The sequence below is a fragment of the Dasypus novemcinctus genome, chromosome 19 (genome assembly GCF_030445035.2).
Source record: "Dasypus novemcinctus isolate mDasNov1 chromosome 19, mDasNov1.1.hap2, whole genome shotgun sequence".
Taxonomy (NCBI): domain Eukaryota; kingdom Metazoa; phylum Chordata; class Mammalia; order Cingulata; family Dasypodidae; genus Dasypus; species Dasypus novemcinctus.
In genome coordinates this window covers 52471092-52492111 of record NC_080691.1, presented here as the reverse complement: position 1 = coordinate 52492111, position 21020 = coordinate 52471092, and the positions used below count along the sequence as shown (strand labels likewise).

General features: G+C 45.4%; 1 protein-coding gene across 4 annotated transcripts in view; it reads left to right on the top strand.

The window, feature by feature from the left end:
- Positions 1 to 21020, top strand: part of TXNRD2 (thioredoxin reductase 2) — a 102796-nt gene that overhangs the window by 29092 nt on the left and 52684 nt on the right. For all 4 annotated transcript variants that reach the window (XM_058281847.2, XM_058281845.2, XM_058281848.2 and 1 more), the window contains exons 3-6: positions 15211 to 15267; positions 15578 to 15722; positions 18982 to 19056; positions 19975 to 20053. In XM_058281847.2, the coding sequence (XP_058137830.1) occupies positions 15211 to 15267; positions 15578 to 15722; positions 18982 to 19056; positions 19975 to 20053 (356 nt within the window). The remainder of the gene's footprint in view (positions 1 to 15210; positions 15268 to 15577; positions 15723 to 18981; positions 19057 to 19974; positions 20054 to 21020) is intronic.

The window sequence follows — 21020 nt, the reverse complement described above, 5'->3', positions numbered from 1 at the left end:
TCAACTTGCGTTGCCCTAAATCGAAAGAGGAAGAATCCATCCACAAACTAAGACCTGTTTGCCATGTCACCATTTAGGCAAATTGGTAGTACTTTGCATTCACTTTTGTTGCATGGGCCTGTTAGAGCCCCAGCCCCAGCTGTGCATCAACACACTGGATTGAGCCTTTTACAAATGGCCATTCAAATTCATATTCAGGAAGTTGGCAGTTCCTGGGAAAATAGAACATGTTTACATAAAACTTTCATGAGCATTCATAGTGTTATTCACAAAGGGCAAAAAAGTACCAACAACCCACTGTGATATGTCTATTTGATAGATTGTTAAGCTGTAGAAATAAAGTAACACAGGTATGGGGTGGGGGTGGTGAGGTTAACACTTATTGGTCCAGAGTTTCTGTTTGGGATGATGAAAAGTTTAGGTAGTGGATGGTGTCGATGGCAGCACAATGTGGTGAATACAGTTAACACCACTGAATTGTATACTTGAAAATTACTTCAAAGGGATTAAAATGGGAACTTTTAGGTTGTATCTATGTTACCAGAATAAAAGTAAACTAATAATAAAATAACCCATAGGTTCAAATGTTTACTGCACAACTCTGATAAAAGTGAGAGCCACTGAGTGTACACGTGGGATAAATGTACAAGGCACGGGACTGTGTAATAAAGTCAACCATGTGGTGGAAGATGGACTGTGGTTAACACTACAAATATGAGAGTGTTCTCTCATGAACTGTAACAAATGTACAATACTAATACGTAGCATTAATTATAGGGGGGGTGTGGAAAAAATATACCAAGTGTACATTATGGCCCATAGTTAGTGGTAATAGTCTGATCATGTTCTTTCATAATCTGTAACAAATGTTCCACAACAATGTAAGGTGTTGGTGGAGGGGTGATACATGGGAATTCTGCATTTTATACATGATTGTTTTGTAAGCTCATAAATTCTCTATTAAAAAATACATTAAAAAAAATAACCCATACAACTTACAATAAGAAGTGTGAACCCTAATATAAACTATGGACTACGGTTAACAATATAATTATATCAGTTCATCAGTTGTAACAAAGATCCCACACTTATGCAAAGTGTTAATAGAAAAAAAACTGTATGTGTAGGGGGAGTGTTTGGAAGCTCTGTACTTTTTGCATGATTTTCCTGTAAACCTACAACTACTCTAATAAAATAAATAAATAAAATTAAAAAGGCCAGTCATAAAAGGCCACGCATGTGATTACATTTATATGAATTATGCAGGGTAGGTAAATCCAGAGAGACAAAAAATGGCTACCAGGGACTGAGGGAAGAGGGCAGTAGGGAGTAACTGCTTAATGGGTATGAGGTTTCCTTTTGGGGTAATGGGAAAGTTCTAGAACTAGGTAGTGGTTATGGCTGTACAATACTTTTAACATACTTAATGCCACTGAATTGCATTCAAAATGAATTCCTATCAAAAATTTAAATTAACCCAAATTAAAAGCACAAGAGATCCCTTAGAGGTTTTCTTTCAACGGTGGCTCAACTTTTTGAAAACATGGACTCTAGTAATATCTGTTTTACTGTTCTTTTCTGCTAATTCTGACACCTGTGTCAGTTCCTGGTTAGTTTCCATTCGCTGTTTATTTTTCTCTTCATGTGTTGTATCTTCTTGTTTCTTTGCATGCCTGGTCTTTTCTTTAGGTACTGGGGCCGGCGATTGGACCCAGGACCTCATATGTGGAAAGCCGGTGCTCAGCCACTGATCCACATCTGCTTTCCTGAGTTGGTTTTTTTGTTTGTTTTGCTTGTTATTTTGTTTGTTTGCTTTAGGAGGCACTGGGAGCCAAACCCGGGACCTCCAAATTGGGAAGCAGGTGTTCAACCGCTTGAGCCACATCTGCTCCCTGCCTTTTCTTTTTTGTCTTTTTTTTTAATGTTACATTAAAAAAATATGAGGTCCCCATATACCCCCCACCTCCCTCCCCCCACTCCTCCCCCCATAACAACAACCTCCTCCATCATCATGAGACATTCATTGCACTTGGTGAATACATCTCTGAGCACTACTGCACCTCATGGTCAATGGTCCATACCATAGCCCACACTCTCCCACAGTCCACTCCGTGGGCCATGGGAAGACATACAGTGTCTGGTAACTGTCCCTGCAGCACCACCCAGGACAACTCCAACCCCTAAAAATGCCCCCACATCACATCTCTTCCTCCCACTCCCTACCCCCAGCAGCCACCATGGCCACTTTCTCCACACCAATGCCACATTTTCTTTGATTACTAATCACAATAGTTCTATGAATAGAATATCAGTAAGTCCACTCTAATCCATACTCTGTTCCTCCATCCTGTGGACCTTAAAATGGTCGTGTCCACTCCACATCTATATCAAGAGGGGGCTTAGATTCTACATGGATGCTGGATGCAATTCTTCTGCTTTCAGTTGTAGGCACTCTTGGCTCCCTAGTGTTGTGGTTGACCTTCTTCACCTCCATGTTAGCTGAGTGGGTTAAGTCCAATAAACCAGAGTGTAGGGGTTGCAAGTCTGTTGAGGCTCAGGGCCTGGCTATCACATGGTCAGTCCAGAGATTCAGGTCACTTGGGTATACATTAAACTCCAGCACCAATTACAGTTCTGGTAAAAGTAACAGGAAAGGCTTGTGGGCAAAGATCACATCTGAGTCCAGCTCCATCACACAAAAACACAAACTCCAAAGAAGGGCCAACTGAAATGGCACTGAACTCTCTCTGCCATGACCATAGAACCTGTGGGTCTCTGTAGCCCTCAGAAGAACCAATACCTGGGTTTGTATCTACTTTATCTGTCTTTGGGACTCTGCTCAGGTGTGCATAAGGGCAATCGCTCTGATAACCTCCCGACTCTTTTTGGAGACTCATAGCCATATAAACTCATTTGTCCTTTCCCTTTCCCCCTTTGATTCAGGTCAAAAAGCATTTTTAACTCCTGGTATTCTATGTAGACTGAGATATTCTGCTGGTCCGAGTTGACCCTTTTATTCAAGGTCATTTTCTAGTTACATCATCAGCTGGTACTTGGTAGTAATCCCTCGGCACCAGGGAGGCTCATCCCTGGGAGTCATGTCCCACACTGGGGGGAAGGCAACACATTTACATGCTGAGTTTGGCTTTGAGACTGACCACATTTGAGCAACACAGAGGCTCTTAGGAGGTAACTCTTAAGCACTCTGCAGCTCTAGGCCTTGTTCTTTTTTCAGGTGCACAGGCTTACAAGCATAGTCATTAGTATCAAGGGCTCATTGTTGAACCTTCCTTCTTTTTTGGTCTTTGCCGTTGGACTTGGGGAATTGTTGCTTTTCCTTTAGGAACTGTGATAGAGCTCCCCTGGCTAGGAACTCAGCACTCCCTCAGTTGTTGTTTTTAATTGTATCCACTATGAAAATATCCAAACATTTTTATGTACCCTGGATATATGCCCTGTACAACCATGTGTCCCCTGTCAATAACATCCCACACCAGTATTCCTCCCCTACCATTGTTGAACCTCTCTAAGATCCAAAACTTCCTGAAAAATGAAGCCCAATATATTGCCAGGTTCCATTAATAGTAAAATGGAATATAGTGATGAGTTTAAAGGATAGATATAGAATACGTATTAATTTAGAAAAATTAAGGTAAAAATAAATTGGGGTATTGTAGCTGAGCGTGAGGGTTTCGTCCTCGCTCAGGCCCAAGAGTTGGGGGGGCTTGCTCCTGCCGATCAGCCGGCGGGGGGTGCCCCAAGAGGGAGCACCGGTTCTCCAGGCGTGGGGGACGTGCGGTTGGGGAAAAACCACGGAGACCGCTTGAGCGCAAGAACAGGTCTGCTTTATTGCGGAAGTACACTTGGTTATATAGGCAGGGAAGGGGGTGGAGTATGAAGGGGAGAGCAGGGCGGAGGGGTGGCTGTGGATTGGCTAAAACTGGGGGGGCAGACCTCTGGTAATACGCCCTAAGCAGTTACTGGGGAAGAGGGCAGATTGTAGGTTGGTAATATGGGCGGGACTGGCGGGAAGGGTGGCGGGGGCTGGAAGGGGAGGAGGGGCGGAGAAAGGCGGCAACAGGGTATCAAAAAGTTTTTTTAAAAAAGCTTTGTTTTTGATGTTTTGCCTTTCATCACTACAATAAGTATTGCCCTGTATGCACATTGGCAAGGCAACTTCTTCCATCTCTTTCTCAGTGTCTATGTCCTTTCTTTTTCTTTTTTTTTTCTTCTAATTATTAAGCTTGTCTTCACAAAAGTTTTAGACCACAGTAATTCATATATTGTATATACTGTATATTGTATATACAGTACTCCCACATATTCAACATCAGACACTTTGTCCCTTCCCCAGCAATAATCTTTTTACATATTCATACTATATTTACTGCAACTGATGTACAGATATTGAGACATTAGCTTTCAAACAAGGTTACACTTGGGTTTACATTGTGGTTTATATTTTAGACTATATAATTTTCTAAATTTTTAGTTATGTTTTACATTATGATTTACATTTTAACCTATAGGCCCCTATACATTTTTGGTATAATTTAACATGTCCTATATCCATCCTTGCATAATCTTGTGGAACACTTCTATTGCCCATACAGTTACATTGTTTTCTGTTTGTTTGTTTGTTTTAAAAGATTTATTTATTTATTTATTTCTCTCCCCTTCCCTCCCATCCTGGTTGTCTGTTCTCTGTGTCTTTTTGCTGCGTCTTGTTTCTTTGCCTGCTTCTGTTGTTGTCAGCGGCACAGGAATCTGTGTCTCATTTTGTTGCATCATCTTGGTGAGTCAGCTCTCTGTGTGGGTGGCGCCATTCTTAGGCAGGCTGCACTTTCTTTCGCGCTGGGTGGCTCTCCTTACGGGGCGCACTCCTCGCGCGTGGCATGGGGCTCCCCTACACGGGGGACACCCCTGCGTGTCATGTCACTCCTTGCACGCATCAGCACTGCGCATGGGCCAGCTCCACACGGGTCAAGGAGACCTGAAGTTTGAACCGCGGTAGATGGACACCCTAACCACTGGGCCAAGTCCATTTCCTGACACACAGTTACATTGGTTTCATCTATTCAATACCTCTTTACCCCTCGCCTTAGGGCCCACAGTGACAGTCAATCTTTATTGTTTGAAGGGCCATGTTCAGAGATACTTGCAAGTGTTGAGGGCTTGACTTGCTCAACTGCCCTAATGCATTGGAAGCCACCATTTCTCTCGAGATATACAATTCCCTCTGTTTGAGAACATCGGTCCTCCCCAGGATGTGGGTATATCTTCACTCTCATTATATGGGTTTCTATCCAATGATGTAACCCATTATGGCAAAATGAGCACTCACACACTCCCTAGGAGCCTGTCCTGTGTCGGATTATCCAGTTTAAGCATCTTAAACAGGTAACCTTCCTTATTATATTTTTGAAAAAGTTTTCTCAGCATTGTATTCTCAACCAAATACTTGACAATCTCTTATGTTCATATGTTCCCCCACCGTCCCCCCAATTTCTTGGGTAATATTACCCTTCCTCCCATCCCTAGCCCCCCTCAAGCCCGCAAAGCCCCACCCAAAGGTAACTCTATGCCCCCATTTTATCCCTTCCTTGTACAAATACTTACCTTATCATACTTACCTTATCATAGATTTCTCCCATGTAGGTGTCAGCTTATATCTTTCCTCAACCCCCCAATTTCCTGTAAGCCTATCATCCAGTTTGTAGCTCTCTGAGGCAGCTTGGTTTACTTATTTCATATCATTGAGTTCATGTAGTATTTGTCCTTCAGTGCCTGAGTTGCTTCACTCAACATAAGGTTCTCAAGATTCATCTATGTTATCACATGTGTTTGTAATGTATTCGTTCTTAAAGCTGAGTAGTATTCCATTGTATGTATATACCACATTTTATTTATCCATTCATCTGTTGATAGGCATTTGGGTTGATTCCAACTTTTGGCAATAATGAACAATCCTGCTATGAATATTGGTGTGCGTGTATCAGTTTGTGTCCTTGTTTTCAGTTCTACTGGGTATATACCCAGCAGTGGAATTGCTATAGCTAGTTTTTTGAGAAACCGCCAACTGTCCTCCAAAATGGCTGGATCTTTCTGCATTCCCACCAGCAGTGGATGAGTGTTCCCATTCCTCCACATCCTCTCCAGCACTTGTAGTCTTCTGTTTTTTCCATAGCTGCCAATCTTATGGGAGTAAGATGGTATCTCATTGTAGTTTTGATTTGCATTTCCCTGATAGCTAGAGATTTGGAGCATTTTTTCATGTGCTTTTAGGTCATTTGTATTTCTTCTTTGGAGAAGTTTCTGTGTTAAATGGGTTGTTTGTCTTTTTATTTTCGAGATATAGGAGTTCTTTATATATGCAGGTTATAAGTTTCCTATCAGATATATGGTTACCAAATATTTTCTTCCATTGTGTAGGCTCTCTTTTCACTTTCTTGACAAACTCCTTTGAGGTGCAGAAGGCTTTAATTTTGAGGAAGTCCCATTTATCTATTTGTTCTTTTGCTGCTCGTGCTTTGGGTGTGAAGTTCATGAAGCCATTACCTATTACAAACAAGGTCCTGTAGATGCTTCCCTATAATGCTTTCCAAGATCTTTATGGTCTTGGCTCTTATAATTAAGTCTTTGATCCATCTTGAGTTGATCTTTGTATAAGGTGTGAGATGGTAATCCTCTTTCATTCTTTTACATATGGATATCCAGTTCTCCAGGCACCATTTGTTGAATAGGCCATTCTCTCCCAGTTGAGAGGGTTTGGTGGCTTTATTGAATATTATATGACTACATATGAGGATCTATATCAGAACTCTCAATTCGGTTCCATTGGTCTGTGTGTCTCTCCTTGTGCCAGTACCATGCAGTTTTCACTACTGTAGCTTTGTAGTATGTTTTGAAGTCAGGTAGTATGATTCCTCCAATTTCATTTTTCTTTTTCAATATGTCTTTGGCTATTCAAAGCCTCTTTCCTTTCCAAATAAATTTCATAGCTAGTTTTTCTAGTTCCTTAAAGAAGGCTGTGTTGATTTTTATTGTGATTGCATTGAATGTGTAGATCCATTTTGGTAGAATAGACATCTTAATAATATTTAGTCTTCCTACCCATGAACAGGGAATATTCTTCCATTTATTTAGGTCTTCTTTGATTTCTTTGAACAGTCTTGTGTAGTTCTCTGTGTATAAGTTTTTTACATCTTTAGTTAAATTTATTCCTAGGTATTTGATTTTTTTATTTACTATTGTAAATGGTATTTGTTTCTTGATTTCCTCCTGAGCTTGCTCATTATTGGTGTACAGAAATGCTACTGATTTTTGCGCATTGATCTTATAACCTGCAACTTTACTAAACTCATTTATGAGTTCTAGAAGCTTTGTTGTAGACCTCTCAGGGTTTTCTATGTATAGGATCATGTCATCTGCAAATAATGAAATTTTGACTTCTTTCCAATTTGAATCCCTTTTATATCTGGTACTTGCCTCAGTGCTCGAGCAAGTACTTCTAAGACAATGTTAAATAGAAGAGGTGATAGTGGGGATCCTTGTCTTGTTCCTGATCTTAGAGGGAAAGATTTTAGGATTTCACCATTGTAAACGATGTGGCTGTGGGTTTTTCATATATACTCTTTATCATGTTCAAAAAATTTCCTTGTATTCCAGTCTTTTGCAGTGTTTTTATCAAGAAAGGGGGCTGTAGTTTGTCAAATGTTTTTTCTGCATCTATAGATATAATCATGTGATTTTTTTCCTTCAATCTGTTTATATGGTGTATTACATTGATTGATTTTCTTATGTTGAACTATCCTTGCATACCCGGAATGAATCCCACTTGCTCATGGTGTATAATTCGTTTAATATGTTGTTGAATATAGTCAGCAGATATTTTGTTGAGGATTTTTGCGTCTAGGTTCATTAGAGAAATTGGTCTGTAATTTTCCTTTCTTTTTTTTTTTTAAAGATTTATTTATTTTTATTTAATTCCCCCCTTCCCCGGTTGTCTGTTCTCTGCGTCTTTTTGCTGCGTCTTGTTTCTTTGTCCGCTTCTGTTGTCGTCAGCGGCACGGGAAGTGTGGGCAGTGCCATTCCTGGGCAGGCTGCACTTTCTTTCGCGCTGTGCGGCTCTCCTTACAGGGCGCACTCCTTGCGCGTGGGGCTCCCCTATGTGGGGGACACCCCTGCGTGGCAGGGCACTCCTTGCATGCATCAGCACTGCGCATGGGCCAGCTCCACACGGGTCAAGGAGGCCCGGGATTTGAACCACGGACCTCCCATGTGGTAGACGGACGCCCTAACCACTGGGCCAAGTCCGTTTCCCAATTTTCCTTTCTTGTAGTGTCTTTGTTTGGCTTTGGTACTAGGATAATGTTGGCATCATAGAATGAGTTAGGTAATGTTCCTTCTGTTTCGATTTTTTGGAAGAGTTTCAGCAAGACTGGCGTTAGTTCTTTCCAGAATGTTTTGTAGAATTCACCTGTGAAGCCGTCTGGCCCTGGGCTCTTCTTAGTCAGGAGGTTTTTAATGACTGCTTCTATCTTTTTACTTGTGATTGGTTTGTTGAGATCGTCAATTTCTTCTTTCGTCAATATAGGCTGCTTATGTGTTTCTAGGAATTTGTCCGTTTCCTCTGAATTGTCATTTTTGTTGGAATATAGTTTTTCAAAGTATCCTCTTATGGTAATCTTTATTTCTGTGGGGTCAGTGGTGATATCTCCTTTCTCATTTCTTATTTTGTGTATTTGCATTTTCTCCCTTTTTTTCTTTGTTAGTCTAGCTAAGGGTTTGTCAATTTTATTGATTTTTTTCAAAGAACCAGCTCTTGGTTTTGTTTATCTTTTCAAGTGCTTTCATATTTTCTATTTCATTTAGTTCTGCTTTTATCTTTGTTCTTTCTTTCTTTCGTCTTCCTGTGGGCTTACCTTGTTGTTTTTTTACTAATTCCTCCAAATATGCAGTTAGTTCTTCAATTTTTGCTCTTTCTTTTTTGATGCATTAATTTATGGCTATAAATTTCCCTCTCAGTATTGCTTTTGCTGTGTCCCATAAGTTTTGGTACACTGTGTTATCGTTTTATTAGTTTCAAGGTAGTTATTAATTTCCTTTGAGATGTCTTCTTTGACCCACCTTTTTTCTAAGAGTAGGCTATTTAATCTCCATATATTGGTGTGAAATCTGGGCCTGTATCTCTTGCAGATTTCCAGCTTCACTCCACTGTGGTCAGAGATATTATTTTGTATGAGTTTGATATGAATTCATTAAGCCTTTCTTTGTGGCCTAGCATATGGTCTATCTTGGAGAATGATCCATGTGCACTTGAGAAAAATGTATATCCTGCTGTGTTTGGGTGTAATGATCTGTATATGTTTCTTAGGTCCAGCTCCTCTAATATACTGTTCAAAGTTTTTGTTTCTTTATTTATTCTCTTTTGAGATGTTCTGTCCAAAGTTGATAGTGGTGTATTAAATTCTCCCACTATAATTGTAGAGGCATCTGTTCTTTCACTCAGTTTTTCCAGTGTTTGCCTCACGTATTTGGAGGCGCCCTTGTTAGGAGCATAAATATTTATGATTGTTCATTCTTCTTGAAAGATTATCCCTTTCACTAATATGTAAGATCCATCTTTGTCTCTCACAATTGTTTCGCATTTAAAGTCTATTTCGCATTTAATATAGCTACTCCTGCCTTTTTTTGGTTATTGTTTGCCTGTAAGATTGTTTTCCATCCAATCACTTTCAACCTCCTTGAATCCAGGGGTCTAAGATGTGTTTCTTGTAGACAGCATATAGATGGGTCATATTTCCTTATCCAATCTTCCAGTCTGCATCTTTTGACAGGTGAGTTTAATCCATTGACATTCAGTGTTATTACTTTCAAGGAATTATTTATGTTAGCCATATTTTGTTTGGACTTGTGTTTGTCATATTTTGTTTGTTTTTTTCCTTCTCTTTTTGTCTTTTTTTTGTTGCTCTTACACTCTCCTCCAACTCTGCTTCTCCTGTTTTTTCTTTCTTCCTGCAGAACTCCCTTTAGTATTTCTTGAAGGGCAGGGTTCTTGTTGGCATACTCTTTTAATTTCTGTTTATCTGTGAATATTTTGAACTCTCCATCATTTTTGGATGCTAGCTTAGCTGGGTAGAGTATTCTTGGTTGGAAAATTTTTTCTTTTAGTACCTTGACTATATCATACCACTGCCTTCTTGCCTCCATGGTTTCAGATGAGAAATCATCACTTAATCTTATGGAGCCTCCCTTGTATGTGATGGTTCTTTTTCCTCTTACTGCTTTTAGAATTTTCTCTTTGTCTTGAGCATTGGATAATTTGACAAGTATATGTCTTGGGGTGGGCCTGTTGGGATTTATGGTGTTTGGGGTGCATTGTGCTTCCTGGACATGTATATCCATCTCCCTCAGTAGATTTGGGACATTTTCAGCCATTATTTCCTCCAACACTCTTTCTGTCCCCTTTCCCTTCTCTTCTCCTTCTCGGATGCCTATAATACATATGTTTGTGCATTTTGCATTGTCATTCAGGTCCCTAAGTCCTAGCTGGATTTTTTCTATCTTTTTATCGATCAGTTCTACTATCTGTTTGATTTCAGATGTATTGTCTTCCACATCACTAATTCTCTCCTCTGCCTCTTCGAGTCTGCTGTTATTTGCTGAGAGTGTATTTATGATTTCTTGAATGTGGTGTTCATCACCATCATATCTGTTATCTCTTTGTGTATGACTGCAATTTATTCTGTATTCTCTCCAAGTGTTTTCTTCGTATTATTAATCTCTTCCTTTACTTCATTAAGTTGGTCTCTAATATATGTTTTGAGATCTTTAATTACTTGTCCGATGTTCTGCTCCTCTTCCTGGTTTTCACTTTGTTCATTGGATTCGGCCATATTTTCCTGATTATTGTTTTGGTTTGTAGTTTTTTGTTGCTGTCTGGTCATCATTTTATCTTGATGGATTTAATCAGTTCCTTAGCTTCTTTGTCTAGTCTTGGGGATTAATTAGTTGTTGTGTGTGTGTGTTATGTCTTCTCTTTGTCACTTTGTTCTTCTTACTCTATTTTCCTGTTGCTGGCTAAGTTCACTTTGAAGGAAAATATTAGGACCAGGGAAAGCAAAATGAGTAAGAAAAGAAAATGTATAAAGTAGTATTGGTAATAAATGTTAACAGAGCAACAGTGTGAGGTCTAGGAGAATGGATATTAGACTCATGTAAGTTGTGTAGAATTATAGCAGTAAGTAGAGTACCTATAATGAGACAGTCAACTGAATATGGGGAGGTTATGTAGTATGAATTAAAAGGCCAGTGTTTTCATGAGAGAGGGAAAGGGAAAAGAAAGGCAATAATATCAAGAATGAATAAAAGACAGAAAAGAGAACAAAGGTATTAGAAATAAAAAGTCAGACAATTTGGGGGCCAAAGAAAGGGAGGTGAAATGTAAGAGAAACAGTGGATGATGGAGGATAGAAAGATGTAGGGGAAAAGGGATAGTGTAGGTGGCCAGAATCAATACACACAGAAAAGAGGAAATGAAGGAGAGGAAACACAGCAAATGTGAAGTGCTCCCTGCAGCACCTATTATATAAAGAAAACAAAATAAAAAAGGAGAAAAAGAGAGAAAAGAAGAGAAGAGAAAAACGGGGGGGGGGGGCAAGGAGAAAGGGGGGGGAACAAACAAGAAAAAGAAAAAGAGAAAAAAAACTAAATAAATGAAAAAGGACCTTGGGGGATAAAACGGGAGAAAAGACCACGAGACAATGCAATATTAGCAACCACGACCAAAAAAAAAAAAAAAAAAAGAACCAATGTTTCAAACTAGGAATCCTCTTTGCAGTTAAATAATACACTTAGGGATCTGACCTTCCCCCTTTCTCCCTTCCTCACTTGTCTCTCTCCCAGGGCAGCAGGAAAACTGCCTGAGAGGTCCGGTAGGAGATTCAAGTAGGTCCTTGTTGAACCAACTCAACACAGAAGACTATGACTCTTTATTTCCAGTGTGAGAGCACCTACACCTCACCAGAAACCCCAAATATGCTATTGGAAGCTTGGATAGCACCTCCTACAATCCCTCCCCCTTAGGTGTGCTAGGGGAGGTCTAATTGATTTTCTGACTCCACCTTCTCCCAGACCAAGTTTCCTATCCCAGGACATGTTTAGGTAAATTGGGCTTTCTCAGCAGATTCGCCTCTCCTTTCTTCCCAGACTCTCCCCAAGTCAGCTGGTACACTCCTCCAAGCTCAAGGAGAGAGAGAAAAAAAAACAACATAAAACACGGAGGGCTAGGGTAATCAAGGACCTCAGAAGGATCTCAGGGCGTGGTGGATTCAGGGATGGGAAGTCTGTGATATTGCAGACTCAAGGTGTGTGTCTCTGGAGCATGGACCACCAGGGTTTAGGGGACACAGACCTGGGAACCATGCATCCAGTTAACACGGGACCTGGGAACACTGCAGCACAACAAAGCCTTTGGGTATCCCTGCGGCCGGGCGCCAGCCCTAGGGGAAGGGGTCCCACCCACAACTTCTGTCCTCCATGTCAGAAATGCAAAATTCTCCACCTCTCTCAAGAATCTCCTCTGTCACTGTCTCACCAAATCGACATCCAGACACCTCCTGCCCTGCAAGCCCCTGAAACAGCCCGCTCAGGGCTTGGGAACACCCCAGCACAACAAAGCCTTCAGGAATCACTGTGGCCGGGTTGCCAGCCCTAGGGGGAGGGGTCCTGCCCACAACCTCCGACCTCCATGCAAGAGACCCAAAATTCTACCTCTTGCAAAAATCTCCTCTGTCACCGTCCCACCAAATCGACGTCCAGACACCTCCTCCCCTGCAAACACCCAAAACAGCCCGGTCCAGCAGGACTCCGACCCTACTCTGCCCCTTCTTCGCAGGAGAGATTATGAGGTGCACTCACTCAGATGCCATCTTGCCCCGGACCCTCTGCCTTTTCATTTTTGATTGAACGCCAGACAGTGTGAACTTTACTTTGTTGGGTTTTGAATACTTTCGTATTCCTATAAATATTGTTGACCCTTTTTATGGGGTACAGGTAAATTATTAAGAGGCAGTTCGATCCTTTTGGGTTATCAGCTTAAGAGTTGTTGGGCGGGTCTGGAGTTCTGCCCAGTCAAGGGCTAATTATTCTTACTTTCTGAGGCATGACCTTTCTAAAGACTTATCCAATGCCTTGGGAATAGTGTTTTCTTTTCTTTTCTGTTATTATTTTATTTTATTCTGGCTTCTGGGAACAGGCACTATGCCCAGTGCTGTGCACCCACCATCCCCTCTAATCCTTTCGGCTGGTTCTTTCCCCAGCCTTGGGTTTCCTCACACATCACTGATCTATCCTTAGCTGAATACTCAGTGGGTCCCTCTGCAGTTCTTCCAGGTTCTCCAAGCACCGCTTTCCTCTTTGGTTCTCTGTCCTGTGAACTCTAGCTGCCTTGGTCTCCCCAGACTCTCAGCTCTGTCTCCTCAACTCAGGGTGTCTGCTGGTCTCTTCCCCGGTTCCCCCTCCCCGTGTCGTGTCCTGGAGATTTTCCTGAGAGGAAGATGATGGGGCAGTTGTAGGGCTCACCTTCATTTGTTTCCTGTCTCTTGGGGATCGCTGCCCTTTGCGGCCTGATGCCCAGTGTCTTGAAACCCACCGTTTCATGTATTTCACCTGGGGTTTTGATTGTCTCAGGTGGGAGGGCAGATCTGGTACCTGTGACCCCATCTTGGTCAGGCATGGAAGTTGGCGTTGGCATTTTTGAGAAGTCCACTCCGCCTGGGCTTTTCTTCCCCCCTTTAAAAAAATTTTTTTATTGTGGCAATGTATTATATACAATGTAAAATTTCCCATTTCAACTACTTGCAAGTCCATACTCAGTGCTGTTAATTGCATTCACCATCATCACCATCCATGACCAAAACCTTTCCATCACCCAGAAACTGCACCAATTAAGCAGTGACTCCCTATCACTGTCAACCCAAGATTTTATTTATTTATTTATTTATTTTATTGTTTCTCTGCCCACCCACCCCCACCCCCCGCCATTGTCTGCTCTCTGTGTCCATTTGCTATGTGTTCTTCTGTATCTACTTGCATTCTCAGGGGGGAATCTGTGTCTCTTTTTGTTGCATCATCTTGCTGCGTCAGCTCTATGTGTGTGGCGCCGCTCCTGGGTGGGCTGCGCTTTTTTCTCGTGCAGGGTGGCTCATTGTGGGGCGCACTCCTTGTGCGTGGGGCTCCCCTATGTGGGGAGTGCCCCTGGGTGGCACGGCATTCCTTGCATGCATCAGTACTGCATGTGGGCCAGCTCATCACATGGGCCAGGGGACCCTGGGTTTGAACCCTGGACCTCCCGTATGGTAGGCGGACGCTCTATCAGTTGAGCCACATCCGCTTCCCGCGAGATTTTAAATTGAGTCCTGGAATCTATTGTTAGTCAGTTTGGGTAGAAGAGGTTTTTGAGATGAGTGCTTCTAAAATCTGGTTCTCATCTCAGTGTCTAATCGCCAAGAATCAGGCATGTTCTGTAGCATTCTGTCCGTTCCTGGGTTCGTGACCTTGAGGTCCAGGCTGGCCCCGGAGGTGTGGAGCTGGGGGGCAGCCTTGCGAACTTCGGGCTCTTGTTGTCAGGCTCCGCCCTGGAACCTGGAATTTCAAGGCCCCGGTAGCCCTGCTGATGGAGGGGCCGGAGGCTATGAGGTGCTGTGGCTAGGTGTAAACTTTGGAGCCACGAGTTTTGGGCTCACTTCTGGGGACTGGGTGGCCTGGACCAGCTGCACCACTTCTGAGCATCAATTTCCTCACCTGGAGAGAGGGGGACAGCAGGGCCCACCTGGGAGGACTCTGATGAGGGGAGACACGGACCTCCTGCTGCAACGGGGCCAGTGTGGGAGGGGGCGGCTGGGAACCAAGAGGACTCCTGGGAGTCAGATACCCTTCCGTGAGTGGGCCTGCTCCTGGGGTGCTCAGGGCGGGGACCAAGTCCCTGCCAAATGCCTGCCTGTGAGCAGGCACAGCTGGGCGGGCAGCGGGCAGGCCGAGGCTGAGCAGAGGTCACCAGTATCACTCAGCTTGGCCACCACGGGGTCAGCCGCTGGCCCTGGCCTTCCCCCACCCCCTCCTGGGCCTTGGGCTCTCAGGAGCCCCTGTTCCCCCAAACCCAGACAGCTTCCCCATGGTGCTCACCTGCCGGTCCTCTTCTCCCTCCAGCCGCGCAGCTGGGACGGAACGTGGCCGTGGTTGATTACGTGGACCCTTCCCCCCGAGGTAGGTGGCCCCCCCTGGCAGGAGCTGTGTGTGCTGGGAAAGGGGTGGGAGCTGTAGATGGGACTCAGTTCACATCCAGAGGGTGCGTGGGTCCCCCGACGAGTACAAGCTATCATTAGTTCAATGTTTTTTTCCTTTATTGGAAAAACCGCTCTGAATGCAGCCACGGACAGATCCACGGGGGCCATGTTTGAGTTTCCAACAGCCCCAAACACCCTCAAGGCCCCGGAACTGGCTGCAGGGGACAGGAAAAGCCCTCAGGCGTTCCCTCGCATGTCTGGTTTTGAAACACGCCCTTCCCTCATCCCAGGCACCAGGTGGGGCCTCGGTGGCACCTGTGTGAACGTCGGCTGCATCCCCAAGAAGCTGATGCACCAGGCGGCACTGCTGGGGAGCATGATCCGCGACGCCTGCCACTACGGCTGGGAGGTGGCAGAGCCCGTGCCGCATGACTGGTGAGCCGCGGGCCTCCGGCCTGCTGCTTGGAGGCCCAGTGGGAGGCCGGTCCGCACCATCGGACCTCTCGGGAGCTGGAGGAGGACTGGGCTCTCCAGTCCCATCCCATCCCCAGGTCGCTCAGTGCTTCAGTGCACTGGACGCCCCTGCAGAGAACTGCCAGCCCCCACGCTCTGGGGAGCAGACGGGCGGCCCCTGGGATTTTGCCCAGAGCCTACCCCACCACCGCCAAGAGCTCCCCACCCCACACAGGGCCCCTCCTCCCCTGCCCCTCCTCTCCCACACAGCCCCCTCCACCCCCATGCAGCAGCCCATTCTTGCACAGACCCCTCCCCAGTCCTCCCCCTCCACATGCAGCCCACGCCCCTCCCCCACACACAGCACGGTCCCCCAAAGCATGCCCCCCGCACAGTCATCTCCCCACGCTCCGGGTCCCAGCCCTGGAAACTGCCTCCACTCCCCGCCCAGGCGCTGGCTCCTGGGCCCCCCCCGTCCCCCCTGGCCTCAGGAGCTGCCTGTGGGGCTGTGTGGACACACAAAGCCCCCCCATCAGGCCCCCAGCCTACACCTGGGCCCAGTTAGGGACACAGGCAGGAGCCCCTGAGGACAGGCATCAAGTCTTACTACCTCCGAAAACACCTTCTTTGTTTTTTGTTTTTTTTTTTAATTGATTTTGTAATAATATTACATTAAAAATATATATATATGAGGTCCCTTTGAACCCTACCACCCCCGCCCCACCTCTCCCACCCCCCCAGCAACACTCCTTCCCATCATCATGACATATCCATTGCATTTGGCAAGTACATCTTTGGGCACCTCTGCACCTCATGGTCAATGGTCCACATCATGGCCCATACTCTCCCCCATTCCATCCAGTGGGCCCTGTGAGGATTTACAATGTCCGGTGATTGCCCCTGAAGCACCATCCAGAGCAGCTCCATGTCCCAAAGATGCCTCCACCTCTCATCTCTTCCTGCCTTTCCCCATACCCATCAGCCATCATGTCCACTTTTATCAATCCAATGCCACCTTTTCTATGTGGACATTGGATTGGTTGTGTCCATTGCACCTCTATGTCAGAGGAGGCTCAGATTCCACATGGATGCTGGATGCAATCCTCCCACTTTCAGTTGTAATCACTCTAGGCTCCATGATGTGGTGGTTGTCCTTCTTCAACTCCATCTTAGCTGAGTGTGGTGAGCCCAATAAGTCAGATTGTAGGTGCTGGAGTCTCTTGAGGCTCAGGACCTGGCTATCACATTGTCAGTCCAGAGATTCAAATCCCCTAAATATATCTTAAACCCCGACACTAACTGCACCTCCAGCACATTAGCATGAAAGTCTTATGAAGAGAGATCCCATCTGAGTCCAGATTCATCACACATAAACACCAGTTCCAAAGAGGGGCCATCTGACCTGGTAGTTAACCCCATCGGCCATGACCATAACTCCCATGGGTCTCTTTAGCCCTCGAAGGAACCGATATCTGGGGGGTGTATCTGCTTTATCTGTCTCTCAGACTCTGCTCAGTTGTGCATAAGGGCAATCCTTCTGACAGCCTCCAGACTCTTTTTTAGAGACTCATAGCCATATAAACTCATTTCTCCTTTCCATTTCCCCCTTACATTAGGTCAAACAGCATTTTAAAGTCATGTTATTTTATGTAGACAGGGATATTCCGCTGATCCGCGTTGAACCTTCTGTATGAGGTCATTTTCCAGTTGCATCATCAATTGGTAGTTGATAGTGGTCCCTCGGTGCCAGGGAGGCTCATCCCCGGGTGTCATGTCCCACGCACCATCTCGTCTTAAATTCCACCCCTGCAGACATCGGCTCACATCCTTCCTCCACCCTCCGATTTCCTGTAAGCCTATCGTTCAGTCTCTTGCTATCTAGGGCAGCTTGGTTATTTCAAATCATTGAGGTCATGTAGTATTTGTTCTTTAATGTCTGGGTTGCTTCACTCAACATAAGGTTCTCAAGATTCATCCATGTTATCACATGTGTTTGTAGTGTGTTTGTTCTTACAGCCGAGTAGTATTCCATTGTGTGTATATACCACATTTTATTGATCCACTCATCTGTTGATGGGCATTTGGGGAAAACACCTTCTTTGTTTCTCCATATTTCTGCAAACGGGTGATTTGCCTCAGCCGGTTCATTCCGGGTTCCTACAGCAGTATTCGTGAGCGTTCTTTAGGAAAACAGAACCGACAGGAGATATGTGTAAATACTTTATAAAATTGGCTCCCGCAACTGTGGGGATGCACAAGTCCAGATTCCGTGGGGCAGCCCGTAAGCCAGGAGCTCCAGCGAAGGTTTTGGATGAATTCCCCGGGAGAAGCCCACTGAACGGAGGAGAGCTGGAGATTCTCCATCCTGACTGCTAAAATCATCACTTCTTTTAAGGCCTTCAACTGATTGGCTGAGGTGTCTCTCCTTGCTGAAGGCAATCTCCTCAGTTGGTTGTAGATGTCATCAGCCGTCTCTGCAGTCAACTCATGAGCAGGGCTCCGAGATGTGTTCATCGATTGCAATGAATGTACCACACTAATGAAAGAAGTTGTTAATGTGGGAGAAGTGAGAGATATGGGGAATGAGGCATATGGCAATCCCCTGTATTTTTTTTTTTAGAGATTTATTTATTTATTTATTTCTCTCCCCTCCCCCCCCAACCCCAGTTGTCTGTTCTCTGTGTCTATTTGCTGCTGCTTCTTTGTCTGCTTCTGTTGTTGTCAGCGGCTCGGGAATCTGTGTTTCTTTTTCTTGCGTCATCTTGTTGTGTCAGCTCTCCGTGTGGGCGGCGCCATTCCTGGGCAGGCTGCACTCCTTGCGTGTGGGGCTCCCCTACACAGGGGCACCCCTGTGTGGCACGGCACTCCTTGTGCGCATCAGCACTGCGCATGGGCCAGCTCCACATGGGTCAAGGAGGCCTGGAGTTTGAACCACAGACCTCCCATGTCGTAGACGGACGCCCTAACCACTGGGCCAAGTCCGCCGCCCCCCCTGTATTTTTTAATATAACATTTTATGTAATCTATGGGTTTTTAAAAAATAAAATAAAAATATATTTTTAAAAAAAACTCTCTGAGGACTTAAGTCCATAAAATGTTCTCACATTAACAATCAAGCCAGTGCTGGCTTGACCAGACAACTGGGTACCATGACCTGGCCATGTTGACACGTGGACCTCACCATTAGGACAGCTAACTCTTCCATCGTGATTTTTATTTACTTGGTGTTATATGTTAACAGGAAGAAAATGGCAGAAGCTGTTCAAAACTATGTCAAGTCCTTGAACTGGGGTCATCTGATGCAGCTACGGGACAAGTACTTACTTTTTGTGCATATCCTCCTGCCTGGCAGGGTGGGCCTGGGGTGGTGAATCCGGGGCTGGGGGCAGTGTCATTCTGTGGGCAGGACTTCCTGGGGGTCTGCAGTGGGAAGCCGTTTTGTATCCACTAAATCCAAGAAAGCTGAGCCAGACAGCCAGCCCGCCTGCCCACACCCCTCCCTGGTCCCCTATCTGTATCGGGGACCTGAGCTCATTTGTGCTGGAGAGGTTTGCCTAACTGTCGCCTGGTACCCAGTAGACCTCATGCAGTTTGCTGGGGACCTTGGGCTCGGGCAGGTCAAGGGGAGTCACCCATCCTCCCAGCCTTCGGCCAGCTCTGGGACCAGTGGGAGAACTCGGGGGCCACATCACCCAGCTTTTGCTGTGCGGTCCCAGTGAGTGAAGGTGGGCTCGGTGGCAGGGCCTGATCTGGCTTGGATCACATGTAAGGACGTGGCTTGGCGGTGGTGGGGAACGCAAGCTGGAGGAGGAGCGGTGGCCCCACCCAAGCCCCCTGTCCTTGACATGAGAATGCGGGTGCCAGACCATGGCATGTCCCACCCAGCTGTGCACTCACAGTGTCCCAAAAGCAGGGGGTGAATCCCCCTTCCGGGCACCCTCCCTTGCCAGTGGGATGTCGGTCGTGTGGTGGGGGCCCCTGACCCCTGGTAGAAAGTGCTTGGATGTCAAGGACAGACACACACTGCACCATCGGCTTAGGTCCCTGCCTCTGTATCTGAGCTCGTTTGGTCCCAGGGAGCCCTGGGGGATGGGGCAAGATCGCCCCTTCCCGGGTGGTGGGCAGTGGGCCATCAGCCCGCCTCCTGCAACCTGAATGGTCATGCCTGTTCCTTCTGATCAGCCAAGTTTAATCTGCAGAGGAAAAATTCGAAAATCTTCTCTTTATTTTGCAGAAAAGTCAAGTACTTTAACATCAAAGCCAGCTTTGTCAACGAGCACACGATCCGTGGCGTCACCAATGGTGGGAAAGAGGTAGGAGCGGTGCTAGCTTCGTGCACCCTCTGGGTTTTTCTCTATCATGAGCATGGCTAGAATTTAAAAGAAGGATTTCTCTGAGATAGATCATAACTTCTTTAAAAGCTCATGGGTGATGCACATAGGCTGGGCGATAGGGCAGGGGCCTCGTCTCCTTTTCTAGTTTGCTAAAGCCACCCATAATAGGGCTTGGCTTTTAAGGGTGGGAATGTATTCACTTACAAGCTCACAGTTTCAAAGCTGAGAAAAATGTCCAAATCAAAGCACCCTTAGGTGATGCTTTCTCCCTGCAGACTAGCTGCCAGGATCCTGGACTCCTCTGTCACGTGGCAAGGCACGTGGTGGCATCTGCTACTCTCCCTTCTCTTCGGGTTTTGTTGTTTCAGCTTCTTGCTTCCGTGGCTTTGTCTCTCTCTCTCTGAATTTCGTTCCCTCATAATAGAGGATTCCAGTAAGAGGATTAAAACCCACCCTGAAGGAGGTGGGTCACATCTTAAGTTCTTACCAAAAAATCCTACTTTAATGGGTCCACACCCACAGAAATGGATTCACTTTAAGAACATGCTTTTTGCGGCACATACACCAAACCACCACACTACCCAAAACAATGTATAGATTAAATGCAATCTCAGCATTCTTTGCAGAAGTGGAAATGCCAATCATCAAATTTATATGGAAGGGGCGGGGCGCGTGTTGCTCAGTAGTTGAGTGCCTGCTTCCTATGTACGAGGTCCCAGGTTCAATCTCTAGTACCTCCTAAAAAAAATTATGGGGAAAAGGACTTGGCCCAGTGGTTAGGGCGTCCGTCTACCACATGGGAGGTCCACGGTACAAACCTCGGGCCTCCTTGACCCGTGTGGAGCTGGCCCATGGGCAGTGCTGATGTGCGCAAGGAGTGCCGTGCCATGCAGGGGTGTCCCCCGCATAGGGGAGCCCCACGCGCAAGGAGTGCGCCCCGTAAGGA